General features: G+C 37.4%; 1 protein-coding gene across 1 annotated transcript; it reads left to right on the top strand.

Moving 5' to 3' along the window:
• Positions 1 to 12: 12 nt before the first annotated feature.
• Positions 13 to 18873, top strand: LOC309965506 (membrane-spanning 4-domains subfamily A member 13-like; the record flags this gene model as incomplete). The annotated part of the gene is made up of 6 exons (XM_082845020.1): positions 13 to 69; positions 1980 to 2120; positions 5632 to 5688; positions 6626 to 6745; positions 15319 to 15414; positions 18760 to 18873. 6 exons carry the CDS (start codon positions 13 to 15, stop codon positions 18871 to 18873), a joined length of 585 nt encoding a protein of 194 aa, XP_082701146.1.
• Positions 18874 to 19338: the final 465 nt, after the last annotated feature.

The raw sequence follows: 19338 nt of genomic DNA on the forward strand, positions 1-19338 counted from the left end.
AATGCTGGTAGTATGGCTCTATGTGCGTGTTGTTCAAAAGTCTCTACCGCAGATTCTCTTGTTTTAGGGGTAAGACTTCACTTTAACTAAATGCAGGATGATGCACTATTTCTATTTAATAAGGAATATTCTTGAATCTGGAGAGCAGCAGATTTGGTTAAGTCAAAAGGGTAAACGTTTTTGGATTTTTAAAAAAATATTGATAACCTTCTACAAATGTGATCTCATTGCCCTTTATAAACAGATATGTGCTTAGATATGTGTACTGACTAAATCAATATACACAGAGTAATGGATAAATCAAAAAAGTAATAAAAGAAAAAAGGTTTTTTTAAGTGTGAGAGAGATGTATCGCTGATCTTTTTAATTACTATATTGATGTCTATGCAGTAGGACTATTATTATTAATTTGTCTTTTCTATTAAAGTATAGACAGAGTTTATCTAGCTCTCTTAATAAACACCAAGGAATTTCAGAGATCACTTCTGAGGGGGAAAAAAATTTTTCCCACTGGACGTGAACTTCTCCTTTGAATTTGGCTACTGTGTAGACCAGTTATCTAAGTCTCCTACCTGACGTGTTCAGCAGATTCTTAACCTCTTTCAAGTCACAGACTTCCTTGGGCATAGGAAGAAAGCTTTGCATCTTTTCCCCAGACTCATATACATATCATAATCCTTTGCACTCATTTATGTGTGTGGAAAGGGAAGCATATGACCTCCTAGAACCCATTCATTGGCTCTAGGTTAAGAATACTTTTTAAGTGGGAAAAGTCATTTTGTCCTTCTCCAGATACTAGCAGCCTTGCTTTCTTGTAAGAGCCCTTTACAAGATTTGGCTACTTAGGTATTTCTTAGTTTTATATAGAAAAGCTGCAGTCCATATAAAAGTAGACACTATTTCTCAAGCCCACTCGCTCCTTTTATAGTTAACAGAAAGTCATGTGGAATTAATGTTCTTGGTACTGACGTGCTTGTTCAAGAGGTATTTACTGGGTGCCTGCTCTATGCTGGGCACCATGTTAGAGGCTGGTGACAACAGTGGAACAACTAAATTTCAGGCTCTCAAGGATTTTGAGATCTAGTAAAGGATTTTCTCCCAGTCAGGTCCAAAGAACCTTTGAAAATAATTTCATTCTTCCAAATTTGATTCAGAGGAAACCTTAAAATCTGAATCTAAATGCATAAGTTTGTTACTCCCAAAAAGTGGGTTTTCTATGAAAAAAATTTCTCTAAAACATACCTTTAATATGAGCCAATTGCATTTATGTGTTTCATAGATTACTTGCTTTACAAAGAACTGGAACCATTAAAGTTAAAACATTAAATAGCTTCCTATTAAAGTTTATGAAAGTGAAGATAATGTATCCTCTGAAATTTTTAAAGAGTAATTAAAAATGTGATTCATAGTTGAAAAACAGTTTACATATAAATTCAGAAATTTACTGGTACATATTTACTGGGACTATAATTGTCTTTTTACAAATTAAAGTTGAGTAATAATTCTCCCCTATCAATAGGAAGACCTTGTGCGAGTAAGTCTACTTTGGGTATTCTTTGTATCTCTGTGTTGACTCTACCTCACCTCAGCATGCTTGTGAAAAAAGGTCCATACCAAATGTGCCTTGAAGGAAAAGAAGTAACCTCAGTATTCTCCTGTCACGTCATTACTTGTTAGGTGGGAGGATAGCCAGTAGTAGAGTCAGATTGTCAACGTTTCTATGGGAGGATTCACCAGAATTACTATTGAACAGTCTGATTCTCCAACTATGACTGATTCCCATTTGGTAAACCTCAGTACTTCCTGGTAAGGGCCCTCTTTATGGACTAACCCATCCAGAAATTTCATAGTTAAGTGCATTTCTATTTTACTTTCATCTTTTGTAAAAAAAAATGTTGAATGTTTCTCATAGTCAGCACTTTTTGGCATTATGTTATCACTTACATGGTTTCGATACTAATAGCATTCTCTTCTCATAGGCTATCCAGATTATGATTGCCATCTTTAGTGTTTTCATGTGGTATCTCCTATTGATTTTGTATATAGGACAAGTTAAAGGAGTCTTTGGGACATATGAAGCTATAACTTACAAAACAGGATGTTCTTTATGGGGAATTATTGTAAGTAGAATATATTTATATTATTTAATCATTCAGTAAATAATATTCGTGCCACTAGTGGAACATAGGGAACAGTTTCTAAACAAAATTTTCAGGAGAGCTAAGTAAATCCCATGTTGGTAATTTATTCAAAATCAGATTTCTTTTTTCAACAAGTATTTTTTAAGCACCTTTAATTTACCAGTACTATTACAAGAGATGTAGATATAGGAGTGAACACACAATGACAACCATAGGTTGGATTGTCCTTAGATGTGTGAAAGACAGAATCTTAAGCATAATCTCCATTAGCATGGTTAATTTTCGTATTTAGGGTCTTTACCTTAGGTTCCTCACACAATTACCTTAGGTTCCTCACACAATTGTGAGTCTATACTCACAAATTTTCTAAATTTGTCATCACTGCACTCTTCTGTGGTTTCTTACAGCCATAAGGTAGTAGGAAAGTCTGCAGAGTATGACATCCTGAAAGCCAAGTGAACAAAGAAATAGAGAAAGATCAACTATATTAGATCGTGTTATGTTGTCAAATAAGACAAGGGCTGAGAATCGACCATTGGGTTTAGCAATATGGAGGCCAGTAGTAAGCATGACAAATAGTATCATCGGAAGGTGGGGCAAAAGCCTGATTGGAATTGGCTTAAAAAATAATGAGAGAGACCCAGCGGTCCAGTGGTTAAGCCTCTGCCTTCCAATGCATGAGGTGTGGGTTCGATCCCTGTTCAGGGAACTAAGATCCCACATGCCATGGGGGAGGCCAAAAACTTAAAAAATGAAATAAAATTAAAAAATAAAAAATAATGAGAGGAGAGGAATTAGTCAGCAAATAAAACTCCTTTAAGGGCTTTGGTGTAATGTGGTATAGAGGAATGAGGTAGTAGTTGAGGGAAACTTGGGTCAGGGCAGGGTTTGCTTGTTTGTTTCAGTAGGTTGTTTCATGTCTTTTGCTGAAGGGACTGAACCAGAAGAGATAAAATTGATGATATATGAGATAAATGGGGGGAGGGAGGGATTATTAGAATCATGGACTTGGGTAGGCAAGAAATGAAGCGTTTTAATACGCAAATAGCTAGGAGTATGGACAGTTGATCTCTAGCAGTGGTTCTCAACTAGAGGTGATTTTTCCCCTCAGAGGACATTTGGTGATGACATTTTTGGTTTTCATAGCTGTAGGTGTACATCCAGTAAGCAGAGGCCAAGGATGCAGCTAAACATCCTCTAATGCACAAGACAGCCCCCAACAAAAAATTATCCACCTTTAATGTAAATAGTGGCCAGGCAGGTAACAGGAGGGAAGGTAGAGGACCAGAGAGAAAGGACAGATTTTATAGGTAGGTAGTCGGGTGTTGGGAGCTTGTGGAACTTTTCTTCTGATGACCTCAAATATCTCAGTAATTTAGGAAGCAAGATCATGATCTGAGAGTGTGAATGGAGAATGGATTGGTTGTTTGAGGAGAGAGAAGAGAATAGGAAATAGTCATCTAGGAAAAGCGAGAGAGAGTATATGGATTGTGGAAAAGTAGTAAGACTTTCATGCAGCATTAAGGACTCACTTAAGCTTTTAGAACATGATTGTCTAGTGAGATGGGTCAAGATGGTTATGTACATCTTTCTCAGGCCATGTTCAGCTGATGGACACAGTCATGTAGTAAGAAGGACAACTGCATTTAATCAAGATTTTGGTTTAACCATACAACTGTGATCAAACAAGAAAGGTGCAAAGGAGTTGAGAGTGTATAAAAATGAGCATTTTTAATAGCTGACCATGGGATTGAAGCTGGTGAAGGAAAGAATATAACAGAAGTAAGGGGCTCAGATTATAGCTCCAGAGGGGGTCAAAGGATTGTTAGAGTTGCAGTACTGCAGGTTGTGAGCTAGAAAGATGGGAGGTGGTGGACAGAGTGAGATCATTAAAATTGAGATTTGAAAAGTGTTGCACCTATTCACAGAAATAAGTACAAGAGAATGAACATGGGAGTGAGTGACTGAGATAAGATAGAGTAAAAGGATTAGAGGAGAGAAATTCAAAGAACTACAAGCCCAGGTTATAAGATCATATAAGTATACTCTGAAATTACCAAGGATTAAGAGGTGTGAGAGAAAAGGTTAGAAAAGAATTAAAATCACCTAGAAATAGAAGAGTGACCAAGGGGTCAGTAGATGACTTCAACCAGAAGGGATAGTGGGTGATAGAATCTGGTGACATCTGATTCAAAGCTGGAGGAGAAAGAATGGTTGGAAGTAACAGTAAGGGGCGAGGACACCACTTACCCTTGCTGAGAACCGGTGATGGAAGGGCAGTAGGAGGTAAGATGGCCGCCCTTTGAGAGGGCTCTAAAGGAAGCAGTGGCCTCTAGGAGAGCCACTGCCTTTGTACATTGGCTTATAGGTGTCAAAGCATTGCCTTGTAAACTAATAGGAGAAAAATAGTCAATTTGCAGATAAAATCCAGATAAATGATTCCTGTCCTTCAATGTTTTTAATCATTCATGTTATAAAAATAGCATGGTTAGCTTCTAGATTAAGTTGTCTGAAATTTCAATTAAATATAATCCAATGCAAACCTTCTCATTTAGGTCACAAACTTTGAAAGGCATTTTGTAAAGCACGTGGTTTGGTAATCTAGTTAGCACTAGTTTAAAATTCACAAGGTATTTTCACTTTGTATTCTGAACTAGTTCTTACCTTCACTGTGTACCTTCTTAGAAATCTCAATTTTGCTCCAGAATGAAGTGCTGAGTGTGTAGACTTGTTATCCTTGAGTAATTCGTAAGCGTCAAGTGTGGCCTTCCCGTATGTGGTGTAGAGTATGAATGCTGTTTTTCCACAAATTAGCCTTTGACTTAGATCTTTGTCAAAACCACTGAAACAGATAAGACAAAAGGAATATTTCACAGGGATTGTGCAGCCCACATTCAAACAATATGACATAGCTTTACACTTCTGGGAAATAGACAAAGTAGCCTGGTATGAAATAATGGAACCTCTTTTGAACAAAACGAACGCAAAAACATGAGTAGCAGCTGTTAGGCTAATAATGGCTACAGTCTCAGTTAAGAGATGTATTTTGTACAAACGCCATCCGGAATAGATTCATGGACTACTTTTTTACATCTGGTTTCATACACAGTAATTATAATCAGTGATAGCATCTCAATAGGAATTATAGCATTAGAAGTAAGAATCGAATGAGTTCAGAAAGCATGCGCAGATACAAGCAAACTTAGTCCCTGATTCAGGACTGCTCAAGTCGTCTTTGGCATATTCCACAACCCACTGTCTGAATTATGCCCACTGTCCCCTATATGTTTCTGTTATTAGTGACCATACTGTTGTCTTCATTACTATATGATATAAACTTGTCATCACCTCTTCCACTGAAACTTCTTTATATTTTTTTACTCTTAATATTCTAAAAATAATTGACTTAGAAGAGCAAGTTATTAAAAATGTTTTTTAAGTTGATGAGCATTGTCAATGAGTATTTATAAATATATGTTTTTATATCCAGTTTATCATTTCAGGAGTCTCCATAATAAGAGTAGCAAGGCATCCGTCTCCACACCTGGTAAGTTAAAATGTTTACGGTACCCTAGAAATCGCTTGTCACAAAGCTAAGTAGGTTTTAGAGAAAAGACAGTGGGCATTAAACAGTGAAGGAATCTACCCTACCTGTAAAATAAATGAATTGAAAATCTAGGAGCATATAATTGAATGTAGACAAACATGCTGTATTAGTTACAATCATATTATATAAAGGTTTCTAAGTTTAAGTGTGGAGTTTTTTTTTGGTTTGGTGTTCTACTTTCTTTTAACATTGCGTGAATTTTACTGTTAGAAAAAAATTTAATAGGACCTAATGCCTTTATATATAGACATGATTCTGCTGTAAAACTTCATTTTCCTAACTCCAGTTTGGGAACACAATTGAACCTTGCAGCAAAATAGAAAATCTGTTCAGAATAAAGATCCATCTGTAGTACAGGTGGAAAGATATTGGGAAGGAATCTTAGAGCTAAAAGATACCTTAGAAATTAATTAGTCTGCTCTCATAATTGTACAGATAAAAAACTAATATCCAAAGCTATTGATGGATTTCCCTAGAGAATGAAAACCCAGGATTAAACTTCATTGAATCCTGTTTGGCCTGTTCCTACAAGCAGTCATTTTTCATCTTTTTTTTCTTTTTACAGTGGAACTCCTTTTGTTCAAATCATCTATTATAAGCGTTTCTTCCAACTGACTCAGAAGATTGTAAAATATAATACTTTTGAGCCCAAATGGAAGAGTGACGCTTATTGGTGTGATGATATTTCAATGTTTCCTCCAGATTAACTGGGTTTCTTATAAAACAGAAAAAGGTTTTACTCTGATGGCAAATATACCAACACTTCTAAAGCTTCAGAAACTAGATCAAAGTTTTAACTAGATTTTTTCTTCAGCAGTACAAACTGTTTAACCAAGTTGTTTATTCTGAGTATCATAACCCTATATCTTCTTTTCAGCTTACATGTACTATGATCATGAACATCTTAGGCATAATTGTTGCAGTTATTGCAGTGGTTCTAACAGTAATGGAGTTGTCTTCTTTTGAGTCTGTGTCATATAGGAATTACGGACAAGTGGTCAGTGACCAATTCTATAGGAACATCTTAATTTCAAAATTATTCTTTTCAGAGATTTTGAAGCCTGAGGAGGTAAAATAAGGCTTTTTTTGGCCCCCATGAAATTCTTTGATTTAGTAGTAAGCTCTTGATTGAAAGTTTTAATTCAAAAATAACTCTAACATATTTTTTTGTAAATATTAATAGGATGTTTGAAATCTTGACATGCCCAATTAAAATAAAGTAAAAAATTTGAAGACTTCAGTGATAAGATATATATATAGTAGGATATATATATACATACATGTGTATATATACATATATGTATACACACATTAGGATGATTCTCTTAATGAAAGAAAAGTATAATCCTAGACGTTAAAACCATTCCCCAAAATCAACAAAAGAATTCTGCTGTTGGTGCATATAGTAGTTGGAATTGTATACAGCTACTCATTTCTGGTTTAACATAGATATTTTCATATATAGCGTATTTTTGTGTCTCACATGAATTTTGCTTTAAGTCCTCAAATGCCAAATGTGTATGAATCTGCCTTGCTTCCATTTAATTAAACATCCAATCACATACTTTGTACCAGAAAAATAACTATATTTCTTTTTAAGATAGTAACGTTCTCCAGTAAATGTGAATATCTTTACTGATATTACAGTAGGTTTATTTCAGTTGTGTTGACTTTAAATTCCGAATAACAGAATATTAGTGCTGCAGAAGACTTCAGCAATAATTATAAAAATCTTCCATTTAAATTGAGAACGGATTGGAGTGGAGCTCCTCTTTGTTACTGAACAACAGAATAAAACAAATAACAATTTGAAATTTTAACTCAAACTAATTCTGAGTAGAAGGCTCATTCTAGATGAGGGATAAACTTCCTTCTCCTCCGCTATAGACCCTCTCTCCATACCTGCAGTATATTATAAAGGGGGCCATTAGATGAAGGAATCCAAACATGGAGAACAAAAGCCTAGAAGACAATAAGATGATGAGAGAAGATGCAGTAGTACCTCCAAATAGATTGTCTGTCATGAATGATGTATTGATTTAAATAAGCATGCATCAGATTTTCCCTGTAAATTGTAAGAAAATTTTTCATTTGCCCTGGAAATCCAATCTACGTATCTTCAATTCCTATTTCAGGGGCAGAGACAGGGAGAGGTGGAATTAGTAAGTATAGAATTGTTTCAGGTTATTTTAGCTTACCACTCTTACTCATAAGCTTATCATCTTAGTTTAAGATAGTATGGCACAATTGCCAAGACTTACCTTTGCAAACAGTATTACAAACCATTGTACACTGTATTTGTCTGACATGAGCTCAGTACTAACGATCAATTTCACAATCTCCCAAACACAAGTTTCAGCTTCGTTTGCTGTGGTCAGTTACACAAAATGACTTTATATACTGTCTTTTCCTAGAGGCCTTATAGAATTATATACCTACATTTTCTAAGGCAACCAATATTTTACAAGATTTTTCATATGCCAGCTTTCTAACATAAACAAGTGGCTTGGCGAAATCCACAAACTCATCAAGTTATCAGTGTTCTCAGGTAAGTTCAGCTATTCCCCAAAAGTTCATGCCTCTGAAAAATACTTCTCATACAATAAATCCAGAGCTAGACTGCCTTTGTTCAGATACTACCTTTCATATTCACTAACTGTGTGACCCCTTGGACAAGTTTCTTAACTTCCCCGTTCTTTAGTTTCTTTATGTGTAACGGAGAAGATGCTATCACATATCTATTAGTTAACTGCTCTGTCTCTCCCAAACTCCAAGCCTGTTGTTCTAATGTTCTAATGACTTTTCTACTTGCATATGCTTCTGTCATCATCATCTCAAACTCAAAGTATATACAGTGGAAAATGTTTACCTCCTCAAAAGTACTGTACTGCAAGACTCCTTATTTCAGTGTCCTAGGCCCAAAACCTTGATGTAATCCTCACCCTTATCTTTTCACTGTCTTCCCAATTGCCAAGTACTGTTTATCATTTACTTAAATTTTTATTAATTAGGGATCTTTTGGTTGTGACAAGAAATACAGCCCAAACTGACTTCCCAAAAAAGGACACTTACTGACTTAAGCTGGATTTAAGAGGCTTAAGTTATGTGTTGAGAACTCAGTCACTCTTTCTGTTCTTTTCCTATTTGAACGTCTCTGGCACACAACTTGCCACTTTCAGGGGAAGAGTTTGTCTGAGAATAACACTAACACACGTAAATTACGGAGTGTGGGCAAAATTACTTTTTACAGTCTTGCCAACTAAGAGGTCACAAGTACTTCCCAGCTAAAATGCTATGATTATGTTTCTGTCAGTAAAATTAAATGAGAATTCTTTACTTTGCCATTTCAAACTCCCTACAGTCTTTTCTTTATCTTCCTGTTAATATCATCATGAATGAACACTTTACCTGAATTAAACTTGCTTTATCATTTTCTCAAAAAATGTTATGTTCATTCTTGCATTCAGTTTTTTGCTCACATTATCAAACTGTAGGTCATGTGATATATAATTTAGCCTTATTATTGGTTTTTTTAATGTCTCCATTAAGTATTTTGTCACACTCTTTTTACCGTTTTTTTTTTTTGCGGTACGCGGGCCTCTCACTGTTGTGGCCTCTCCCGTTGCGGAGCACAGGTTCAGCAGCCATGGCTCACGGGCCCAGCCGCTCCGCGGCATGTGGGATTCTCCCAGACCAGGGCACGAACCTGCGTCCCCTGCATCGGCAGGCAGACTCTCAACCCACTGCGCCACCAGGGAAGCCCCACACTCTTAATTTATGTTATTAAATTCTTTCTGAAACAAAATAGGTTACAAAGAAACAAGTAAACTAAAGCTGCCTAGAATATTGCTTTCGTCCTTCATTTTTCTTAGTCTTTATTTCAAAGGTCCTACCTCTTTACAAAGCCTTCCTAGATATGAATGGCTTTAGGTGAGTGTCCTATCCCGTATAATTGTTGATCAAGTTCTTATCCATTTGGACATCTTTAACCTTATCATATGTTACCTTATATTATCTTTCTATATTTTCTATTGAATATAAACTGAGAAATCAGGAACTTTTTGTCATTTCATTCTTACCATCTAATCTCTACCACCTAATAATTTCTTGCATATAAAAGACATTAAATAAACCCAAACAGAAAAAGGGGGGAAGATGAAGGAATTGAAGGAGAGAGAATTATGATGTTATTCTTTCTAGGTCAGAATATCATTCTTGTCTCTCCACAGCCAGCACAGAAACTACATTTATTTTCAGGCTTAGTACCAAGTCATCATCCTCATATGTAGTTGAAAGTACCTTTCCAACAGCAGCAAAAGGGATCTGCTTTATTTATCCCAGGAATCACAATCACCTTATACTTCCGAGTGAAATGTTTCTCTTTTTGAATTTATTCATTCTTCCATCTGATACTATAGCAGTTTCTGTGTGAGATTTTTACACACGTAAATTTAAGTAGGTTTGTAATTAATAATGGCTGTTTTAATGATGAGAATCGCTTGATAAAATCTCCTGGTAGCCCTCTTATCATTGGAGACAGAATAGTTAAATCTTGTTGACTGAAGAGTTTGGATAGTGAGCTGTGCCAGAGACTCTAGCAAAGAGAATGAGGATGAAGCATTGCAAGAACTGAGACAAGACCTCTGAGTGATGAAGGTCAAGAATGAAAGCTGTAGATAATGAATTGGGGGAATGAAAGCTAGGAAAGCGCGGCAGAAGGCACAGGCATAGGAATGCCTGCGGAAGTCAAACAGTGAAAGAGGCTTATTTATTCTTCTGTTTCCCTTTTCCTTGACTCTCACATTAGGAGCTCCTTCCATGACCATATCTGCACTTACTAAAGATAACAATGCAAGTGAGGGCAGTGTGCCCTCTGGGCTTTTCCACAATCTGGGCAGAGGGCCAATCTCCATGTGCTTCCTCTCTGCTTCTTCAGAGAGGCTTCTTCTGCTGCTTCTCCATAACTACACATCTTAAAGACAGTTTCCAAGATCTTTTAGGTATCTTAAAGTCTTAAACTTGGAGGAGATAGGATGGCAGAATAGAAAACGTGAGCTCACCTCTTCTCACAAGCACACCAAAACCACAACTAACTGCTGAACACCCATCGATAAAAAAGAGTGGAACCTACCAAAGAAGATATTCTGCATCAAAAGACATAAAGAAGAAACCACAACGAGACAGCAGGAGGGGCACACTCGTGATATAGTCAAATCCCATACCACCCAGGTGGGTGGCCCACAGACTGGAGAATAAATATGTCACAGAAGTTCTCCCACAGCAGTGAGAGCTCTAAGCCCCACATCAGGCTCCCCAGCCTCGGGGTCTGGCATCAGGAGGAGGAGCCCCCAGAGCATTTGGCTTCCAAGGCCAGTGGGGCCTGATTGCAAGAGCTCCACAGGACTAAGGAAAACAGAGACTCCACTCTTGGAGGGCACACACAAGGCCTTGCATGCGCCAGGACCCAGGTCAAAAGCCGTGACTTCATAGGAGCCTGGGCCAGACCTACCTGCTGGTCGTAGAGGGTCTCTTCGGTAAGCAGGGAGTGTCTGTGGCTCACTCTGGGGTCATAAAAGCGGGTGGCAGACATATCAGGGAGTATTCATCTGCATGAGCACTCCTCTAGGCAACATCTTGCTTTGGTCATTAGCGCCAAGGCCTGGCCCCACTGAACAGCCTGTAGGCTCCAGTGTTGGCATGCTTCAGGCCAAACAACTAACTAGGCGGGGGCCACAGCCCCACCCACCTGCAGACAGGCTGCCTAAAGACATCCTGAGCCTATAGCCACGTCTAGACATGCCCTTTGACACAGTCCTGCCCACCAGAGGGCCAAGAGCCAGCTCCACCCCCCCAGTGGGCAGGCACTGGCCCCTCCTGCCAGGAAGCCTGTACAAGCCTCTAAACCAGCTTATTAACACACTAGGTGGCAGACACCAGAAGCAAGAAAACTATGATTCTGCAGCCTGCAGAAATGACTCCACAACACAGATCAGAAACTACGCTGGGACCAGCTGGCCCCTGGCCCTTGGATGATGAGAGGGGAATGTACTGCTGGGATACATAGGACATCCCCTACAGAGGGCCACTTCTCCAAGGTCGATAAATGTAGCTAACCTACCATGTACATAAAAATACAAATAGAAATTTAAACAAAATGAGACAGCAAAGGAGTGTGTTCCAGAGGAAGAAACAAGATAAAACCCCAGAAGAACAACTAAGTGAAGTGGAGATAAGCAGTCAGTCACACAAGAAGTAGTTCAGAATAATGATTGTAAGTATGATCCAAGAACTCAGGGAAAGTGTGTACAGAGGGAAAAGTTACAAGAAGTTTTTAACAAAGAAAATATAAGGAACAACCAAACAGAGTTGAAGAATATAATAACTGAAATGAAAAACATACTAGAAGGAATCAAAAGCAGAATAAATGAGGCAAAAGAATGGTTCAGTGAGCTGGGAAACAGAGTGGTTGGTGGAAATCACTGCCATAGAAAGGAAAAAAGAAAAAAGAATGAAAAGAAATGACAGTTTAAGAGACCTCTGGGACAACATCAAATGCACCAACATTTGCATTATAGGGGTCCCAGAAGGAAAAGAGAAAGAGAAAGGGCCAGAGAAAATATTGGAAGAGATAATAGCTGAAAACTTCCCTAAAGTGGGAAGGGAAGCAGTCACCCAAGTCCAGGAAGCGCAGAGAGTCCCAGGGAGGAACATGCCAAGACACATAGTAATCAATTGACAAAGAGTAAAGATAAGAGAAAATATTAAAAGCAACAGGGGAAAAGCAGCAAATAACATACAAGGGAATTCCCGTAAAGCTATCAGCTGATCTTTCAGAAGAAGCTCAGCAGGACAGGAGGGAGTGGCATGATGTATTTAAAGTGATGAAAGGGAAAAACCTACAACCAGGAATATCCTACCCAGCAAGGCTCTTGTTCAGATCTGATGGATAAATCAAAAGCTTTACACACAAGCAGAAGCTAAAAGAATTCAGCACCACCAAACGTGTTTTACAACAAAGGCTAAAGGAATTTGTCTAGGCAGAAAAGAAAAGGGCACAACTAGAAACAAGAAAATTACAAAATGGGAAAGCTCACTGGTAAAGGCAAACATACAGTAAAAGTAGGAAATCATCCACACACAAGTATGAAGTAGTAGTTGTGAGATAAAGAAAGTACAAATAGAGTATATTTTAAATGCACTGGAAATTAAGAGGTGAGCAATTTAAAACAATCATGGATATGTACATAGACTGCTATACCAAAAATGTATAATACATATACACACAAAAAAGAAAAAGGAATCCAAACATAATGCTAAAGAAGAGAACAAAAGAGGAAACAAAACAAAAAAAAACCTACAAAAAACAAATCCAAAACAATTAACAAAATGGCAATAAGAACAAACATATCAATAAGTACCTTAAATGTAAGCAGATTAAATGGTCCAACCAAAAGAAATAGACTGGCTGAATGGATACAAAAACAAGACCTGTATATATGTTGTCTACAAGAGACCCACTTCAGATCTAGAGGCACATACAGACTGAAAGTGAGGGTATGGAAAAAAGGGATTCCATGCAAATGGAACTCAAAAGAAAGCTGGAGTAGCAATACTTATATCAGACAAAATAGACTTATACTAAAGACAGTTACAAGGAACAAAGAAGGACACTACGTAATGATCCAGGGATCAATCCAAGAAGAAGATACAACAATTGTAAATATATAATACATGCAGCCAACATAGGAGCACCTCAGTATGTATAAGGCAAATGTTAACAGACATAAAAGGAAAAATTGACAGTAGCACAATAATAGTGGGGGACTTTAACACCCCACTTACATCAATGGACAGATCACCCAGACAGAAAACCAATAAGGAAACAGGCCAGACACATTAACATTAAATGACACATTAGGCCAGACAGACTTAACTGATATTTATAGAGCATTCCATCCAAAAGTAGTAGAATACACATTCTTTTCAAGTGCACGTGGAACATTTTCCAGGAGAGATCACATGCTGGGCCACAAAGCAGGCCTCGGTGAACTTAAGAAAATTGAAATCATATCAACCGTCTTCTCTAATCTCAAGGCTATGAGATTAGAAATAAACTACAAGAAAAAAACTGCAAAAAACACAAACATGGAGGCTAAACAATATGCTACTAAACCAACAGATCACTGAAGAAATGAGAGGAAATAAAAAAAAAATCCTAGAGACAAATGAAAACAAAAACATGACGATACAAAAAACCTATAGGACGCAGCAAAAGCAGGCCTAAGAGGAAAGTTTATAGTGAAACAAACTTAGGAAACAAAAATCTCAAACAACTAACCTTATGCCTAAAGCAACTAGAGAAAGAAGAACAAACAAAACCCAAAGTTAGTAGAAGGAAAGAAATCATAAACATTAGAGCAGAAATAAATGAAATAGAGACTAAGAAAACAATAGAAAAGATCAATGAAATGAAAAGCTGGTTCTTTGAAAAGATAAACAAAATTGATAAACCTTTAGCCAGGCACAATAAAAAAGAGGAGAGGGCCCAAATCAGTAAAATTAGAAAATTGGAGAAGTTAAAACTGACACCACAGACATACAAAGGCCCATAAGAGACTACTACAGGCAACTAAATGCCAATAAAATGGACAACCAAGAAGAAATGGGCAAATTCTTAGAAAGGTACAATCTCCCAAGATTGAACCAAGAAGAAATAGAAAGTATGAACAGACCAATTACAAATACTGAAATTAATCTGTGATTTGAAAACTTACAATAAACAAAAGTCCAAGACCATATGGCTTCACAGGTGAATTCTGCGAAACATTTGGAGAAGAGTTAACACCTAATCCTCTGGAACTATTCCAAAAAATTGCCGAGGAAGGAACACTTCCAAACTCACTGTTTGAGGCCGTGATCACCCTGATACCAAAACCAGATAAAGATACCACACGAAAAAAGAAAATTACAGGCCAATATTACTGATGAACATAAACACAAAACTCCTGAACAAAATACTAGCAAACTGAATCCAACAATACATTAAAAGGATCATACACCATGATCGAGTGGGATTTATCCCAGGGATACAAGGATTTTTCATTATCCACAAATCAATCTGTGATACATTATATTAACAAATTAAAGAGTAAAAACTATACGATCATCTCAATAGATACAAATGAACTTATTTACAAAACAGAAATAAACTCACAGACAGAGAAAACAAACTTATGGTACCAAAGGGGAAAGGGAGGGGGTGAAGGATAAATTAGGAGTTTGGGATTGATGTATACACACTACTAAATATAAAGTAGATAACCAACAAGGACCTACTGTGTAGCATGGGTAACTGTACTTAATATTCTGTAGTAACCTATAAGGGAAAAGAATCTGAAAAAGAATATATATATATATATACACACACACACATATATGCATATATAACTGAAACACTGTGCTGTATACCTGGAACTAACACAACATTGTAAATTATACTTCAATAAAAAAATTGTTCTAATTTTTACAAAAGATGATAATGCAAGATGTCTCCCTGTTTTCTGGTTTCAGAAACTTGGGAGAGAAATTTCACGTGTTTTACTGGGCCTCTACCCCTTGGAATTGTGTATTGCTTTCACATACACGATCTTCGGCTGTGTTGGTTTGGTAAGTTTTGATGTAACCCTCTGGCAAATCTAGAGATGTAGATTTCTAGTAAGCACACTCTAGGAGGAGATGAAGTGTTCTGATACAATATGGTTGGAACTAATAAAAATAGAATTTGTGATAATATTTACTTTTTAAATTTTTTCTTTTTTGTTTATAAAATTACAAAAGTAACATGTGAAACTGAATATTAAAATGTAAAAAAATTGTAGAGTAAAATGTTATTCTCTTAATATAGTCCCCATCATGCTCACATATCAAAATCTATACAAAAAGGCATGCACACACATACACACACTTTTCTTTCTTACTAATTGTGTGATCATCTTACTTCGTTACATGCTTTTTTTCCTCAGCTATCATAAACATCTTTCCATTGTAAGCATATGTAAACAATGCCTTTTAATAGCATCATGGTTTTCCTTAGTATTTATTTTAACATTTCCTTTGTTGCTGCTGCATATTTAACTTCTTTCCAGTTTAAGTTATAAACAATGATGCAGTGAACATCCCACTACATACATCTTTGCATACAAGGCTAGTATGTCTGTAGGTGGTTGCTTCCTAGAAGTGTAATTGCAAGTTTAATAACATCCCAAAATGCTGTATTAATTCACAATCCCACAAAAGTTGATGAGACGTTTCCTCTCAACCTATCTAACACTCATTCATTCTTTCACAAATACTTATGGAGGGCCTCTTATTTACTAGGCAGTGTAATAGGCACTCAGGTTGCAGTGATTAACAAAACAACATCCCAACCATCAAGCAGCCTGCACTCCCATGGGAGAGAAAGACAATAAACAAACAAATATATAATAATTTCAGGAAGTGGACAAGTGTTATAGAGTAAAACCAAACACAGGAAGGAGGTAAGGCAAAGATTATTTTACATAGGATGGTAAGGGAGGACCCTCTGAGCAGAGACTAACTGAAGTGCATAAGTAACTATGAGACTACATGAAAAAGGATTTTCTAAGAAAAGGGAATGGTGGGGCTTCCAGAATGGCTGGGTGAGGACATGGCAGATTTCCCTAAAAAGAAATTATAAAAGTGGACAGGGCTTCCCTGGTGGCGCAGTGGTTGAGAGTCCACCTGCCGATGCAGGGGACACGGGTTCGTGCCCCGGTCCGGGAAGATCCCACATGCCGCGGAGCGGCTGGGCCCCTGAGCCATGGCCGCTGAGCCTGCGCGTCCGGAGCCTGTGCTCCGCAACGGGAGAGGCCACAACAGTGAGAGGCCCGCGTACCGCAAAAAAAAAAAAAAAACAAAAAAACAACTGAACAAAATTGTCAATAAACGACCTTTTAAAGATTCTGGAAATTTACCAAAGCATATAACAAATTGAGAAGTGTTTGTTTAAGAAAAGTTACTGAATCTTGGGTAAGAACAGTGGGTGTCTGTGACATTTTAGCTTGGAGCGGCTCTAGTTCCTTCCAGCTTACCTCCTCAGCCCCAGGTTCCTTTTTGCAGAAGTTTACCTGGGTGAGTCAGACTGTGAGGACCACTGCTGGAGAGGGCTTATTTTATTTGGAGCAGAGCAAAGAAAGTTTTATGACCAGGGGTATTAAAACAATAGTGATCTCCATTGCAGACAATCTGGAAAAGCCAATATAACACCTAGCCTAACTAAGATTACAATATTTGTTGAGGCAAGAAATTGGCAACCAGCCAGAAACTTAACAGGGAGATTCTGAGAAAAAGATAGCCAAAGTGGGCCTTGATAGTATCCTATTTATCCCTTGTGGCCTGGAATATTAAAATTTGGGTGAGAGTGGGCATGCACTAAGGAGACTGGAGAGGGCCCCAGGAAGCTCTCACTCCTGGCTGAATAAGAGGCCTCGCAAACACAAAATAAAAGCTGTGACAGATTTACAAATGGCCTGAACTTTGAATACCTTCCTTAAGCTATACTGATTCACTGACAAAGTGTGGTAGTCTGACTAGCTTAAGATGTATATTACTTTGCTGGGGCTGCCATAACAAACTACCACAGACTGGATGGTTTAAACAACAAAGTTATTTTCTCACAATTCTGGAAGCTGGAATAATTCTAAGATCAAGGTGTTGGCAAGTGTTGGTTTCTTCAGAGGCCTCTTTCCTTGCCTCTTGGATGACTTTCTTCTCTCTGTGTCATCACATGGTCTTCCCTCTGTGTGTGTCTGTGTCCTAATCCCCTCTTCTTATAAGGACATCAATCATATTGGATTGTGGCCCACCCTGATGACTTCATTATGACTTCATTATGATATCATTACTGCTTTAAAGACCCTATCTCCAAATACAGTCACATTCTGAGGCGCTGGGGTTAGGACTTTAACATGAACTTGAGAGGAAACACAGTTCAGCCCATAACAAGGTGTTTAAGCATGACCTCTAAGCAGTCATTGGCTGACCACTTATTCTGACCCAGAGGAGAACCCTAGGAGACCAGGGTTAAAAATAAAAACAATAATTAAAAACTAGAAAAAAGTAAGCAGACATATCAGAGGCCAACACACTGCAGGGGACACAGACTCCACTAGAATTAGTACAGGCAGGTCACAAAGGAAAGCAATAACAACCACTCCAGAGGGAAGCTGAGGCAATCAGAATCCAGTCACTAAAATATGTTATCTAAAATATTCATTTTTCAACAACAACATTTGACATGCAAAGGACAGGCAATAGTGTCCCGTACACTTGAAAAAAAAAGTCATCAATAGATAGTTTTTTTGAGGGGACAGGAGAACAAATGTCGGACTTCACAAAGAAAGACTTCAAAGAATTAAAGGCAAACATGTTTAAAGAATTAATGGATGATGCAATGACTCATCAAATAAGAGAGTCAATGTCTATTACCTTGATTGTGGCAATGGTATCACTATGTTTGTATATATCAAATAGTACACATGAAATATAGGCAGTTCTTTGTATATCAATTATGCCTCAACGAAGCTGTTAATCTTTTAATAAATAAGTATCAATAAAAGAGAGTGAAATTATTTAAAAGCACCAAATGGAAATTCTGGAATTTAAAAATGCAGTTACTGAAACGAAAAACCCACTAGAGGAGCTCAAGAGCAAATCTGAGCTGACAGAAAGCAAAATCAGCAAACATGATAGACCAATATAGATCATCCAGTCTGAAGAACAGAAAACAAAAATGGGCAGAGCCTCTGAGATTTGGGGGACACCGTCTAGTGCACCAACACATGCATAATGAGAATACCAGAAGGTGGGGGGACAAGAAAAAAACTTGAAGAAGTAATGGCCCAAAATTTCCCAAATTTGAAGAAAAATTATATCCATCTAAGAAGCTCAGTAATCTCCAGTTAGAGTAAACACAAAACGACTCACTCCTAGATGCCTCAGAGCCAAATGGATAAAAGAAAATCTCGAAAGCAGCAGGAGAAAAATGACTTCATGTGCAGTGTCACCACAATAACAGCTGACTCATCAGAAACAATGGAGGCCTAAAGGTAGGAGGATGGCATGTTCAAGTGCTGGAGGAAAAAAACAGTCAAGCATGAATTCTATATCCTTTAAAACTATCCTTCAAAAATGAAGGTGAAATAAAGACATACACAAAGATTACAAAGGCACAGAGGAAGGGGAAGGAAATACAGCTACATGTGAACAAAGTTTCTGTATTTTACTGGAATTAAATTAGCATTCATCTGAAGCAGATTGTGATAAGTTAAAATGCATATTGTAATCCCTGACCAGTGACTAAGAAAATTCCCAAAATTATAGCAAAATAAAATTAACAAAGAAGTTAAGATAATACACAGAAAGTATTTAATTTTAAAAAAAACAAGGAAGAACATAAAAGACATGAGACATACAGAAAATAGCAAAGCATCAGACGTAAATCCAGCCATTTCAAAAATAACATTAAAATAAAACTACAATGAGATGTTAAGTACCTAACAGAATGACTAA

The sequence above is a fragment of the Leucopleurus acutus genome (assembly GCF_964270905.1).
Source record: "Leucopleurus acutus genome assembly, chromosome: 8".
Taxonomy (NCBI): domain Eukaryota; kingdom Metazoa; phylum Chordata; class Mammalia; order Artiodactyla; family Delphinidae; genus Leucopleurus; species Leucopleurus acutus.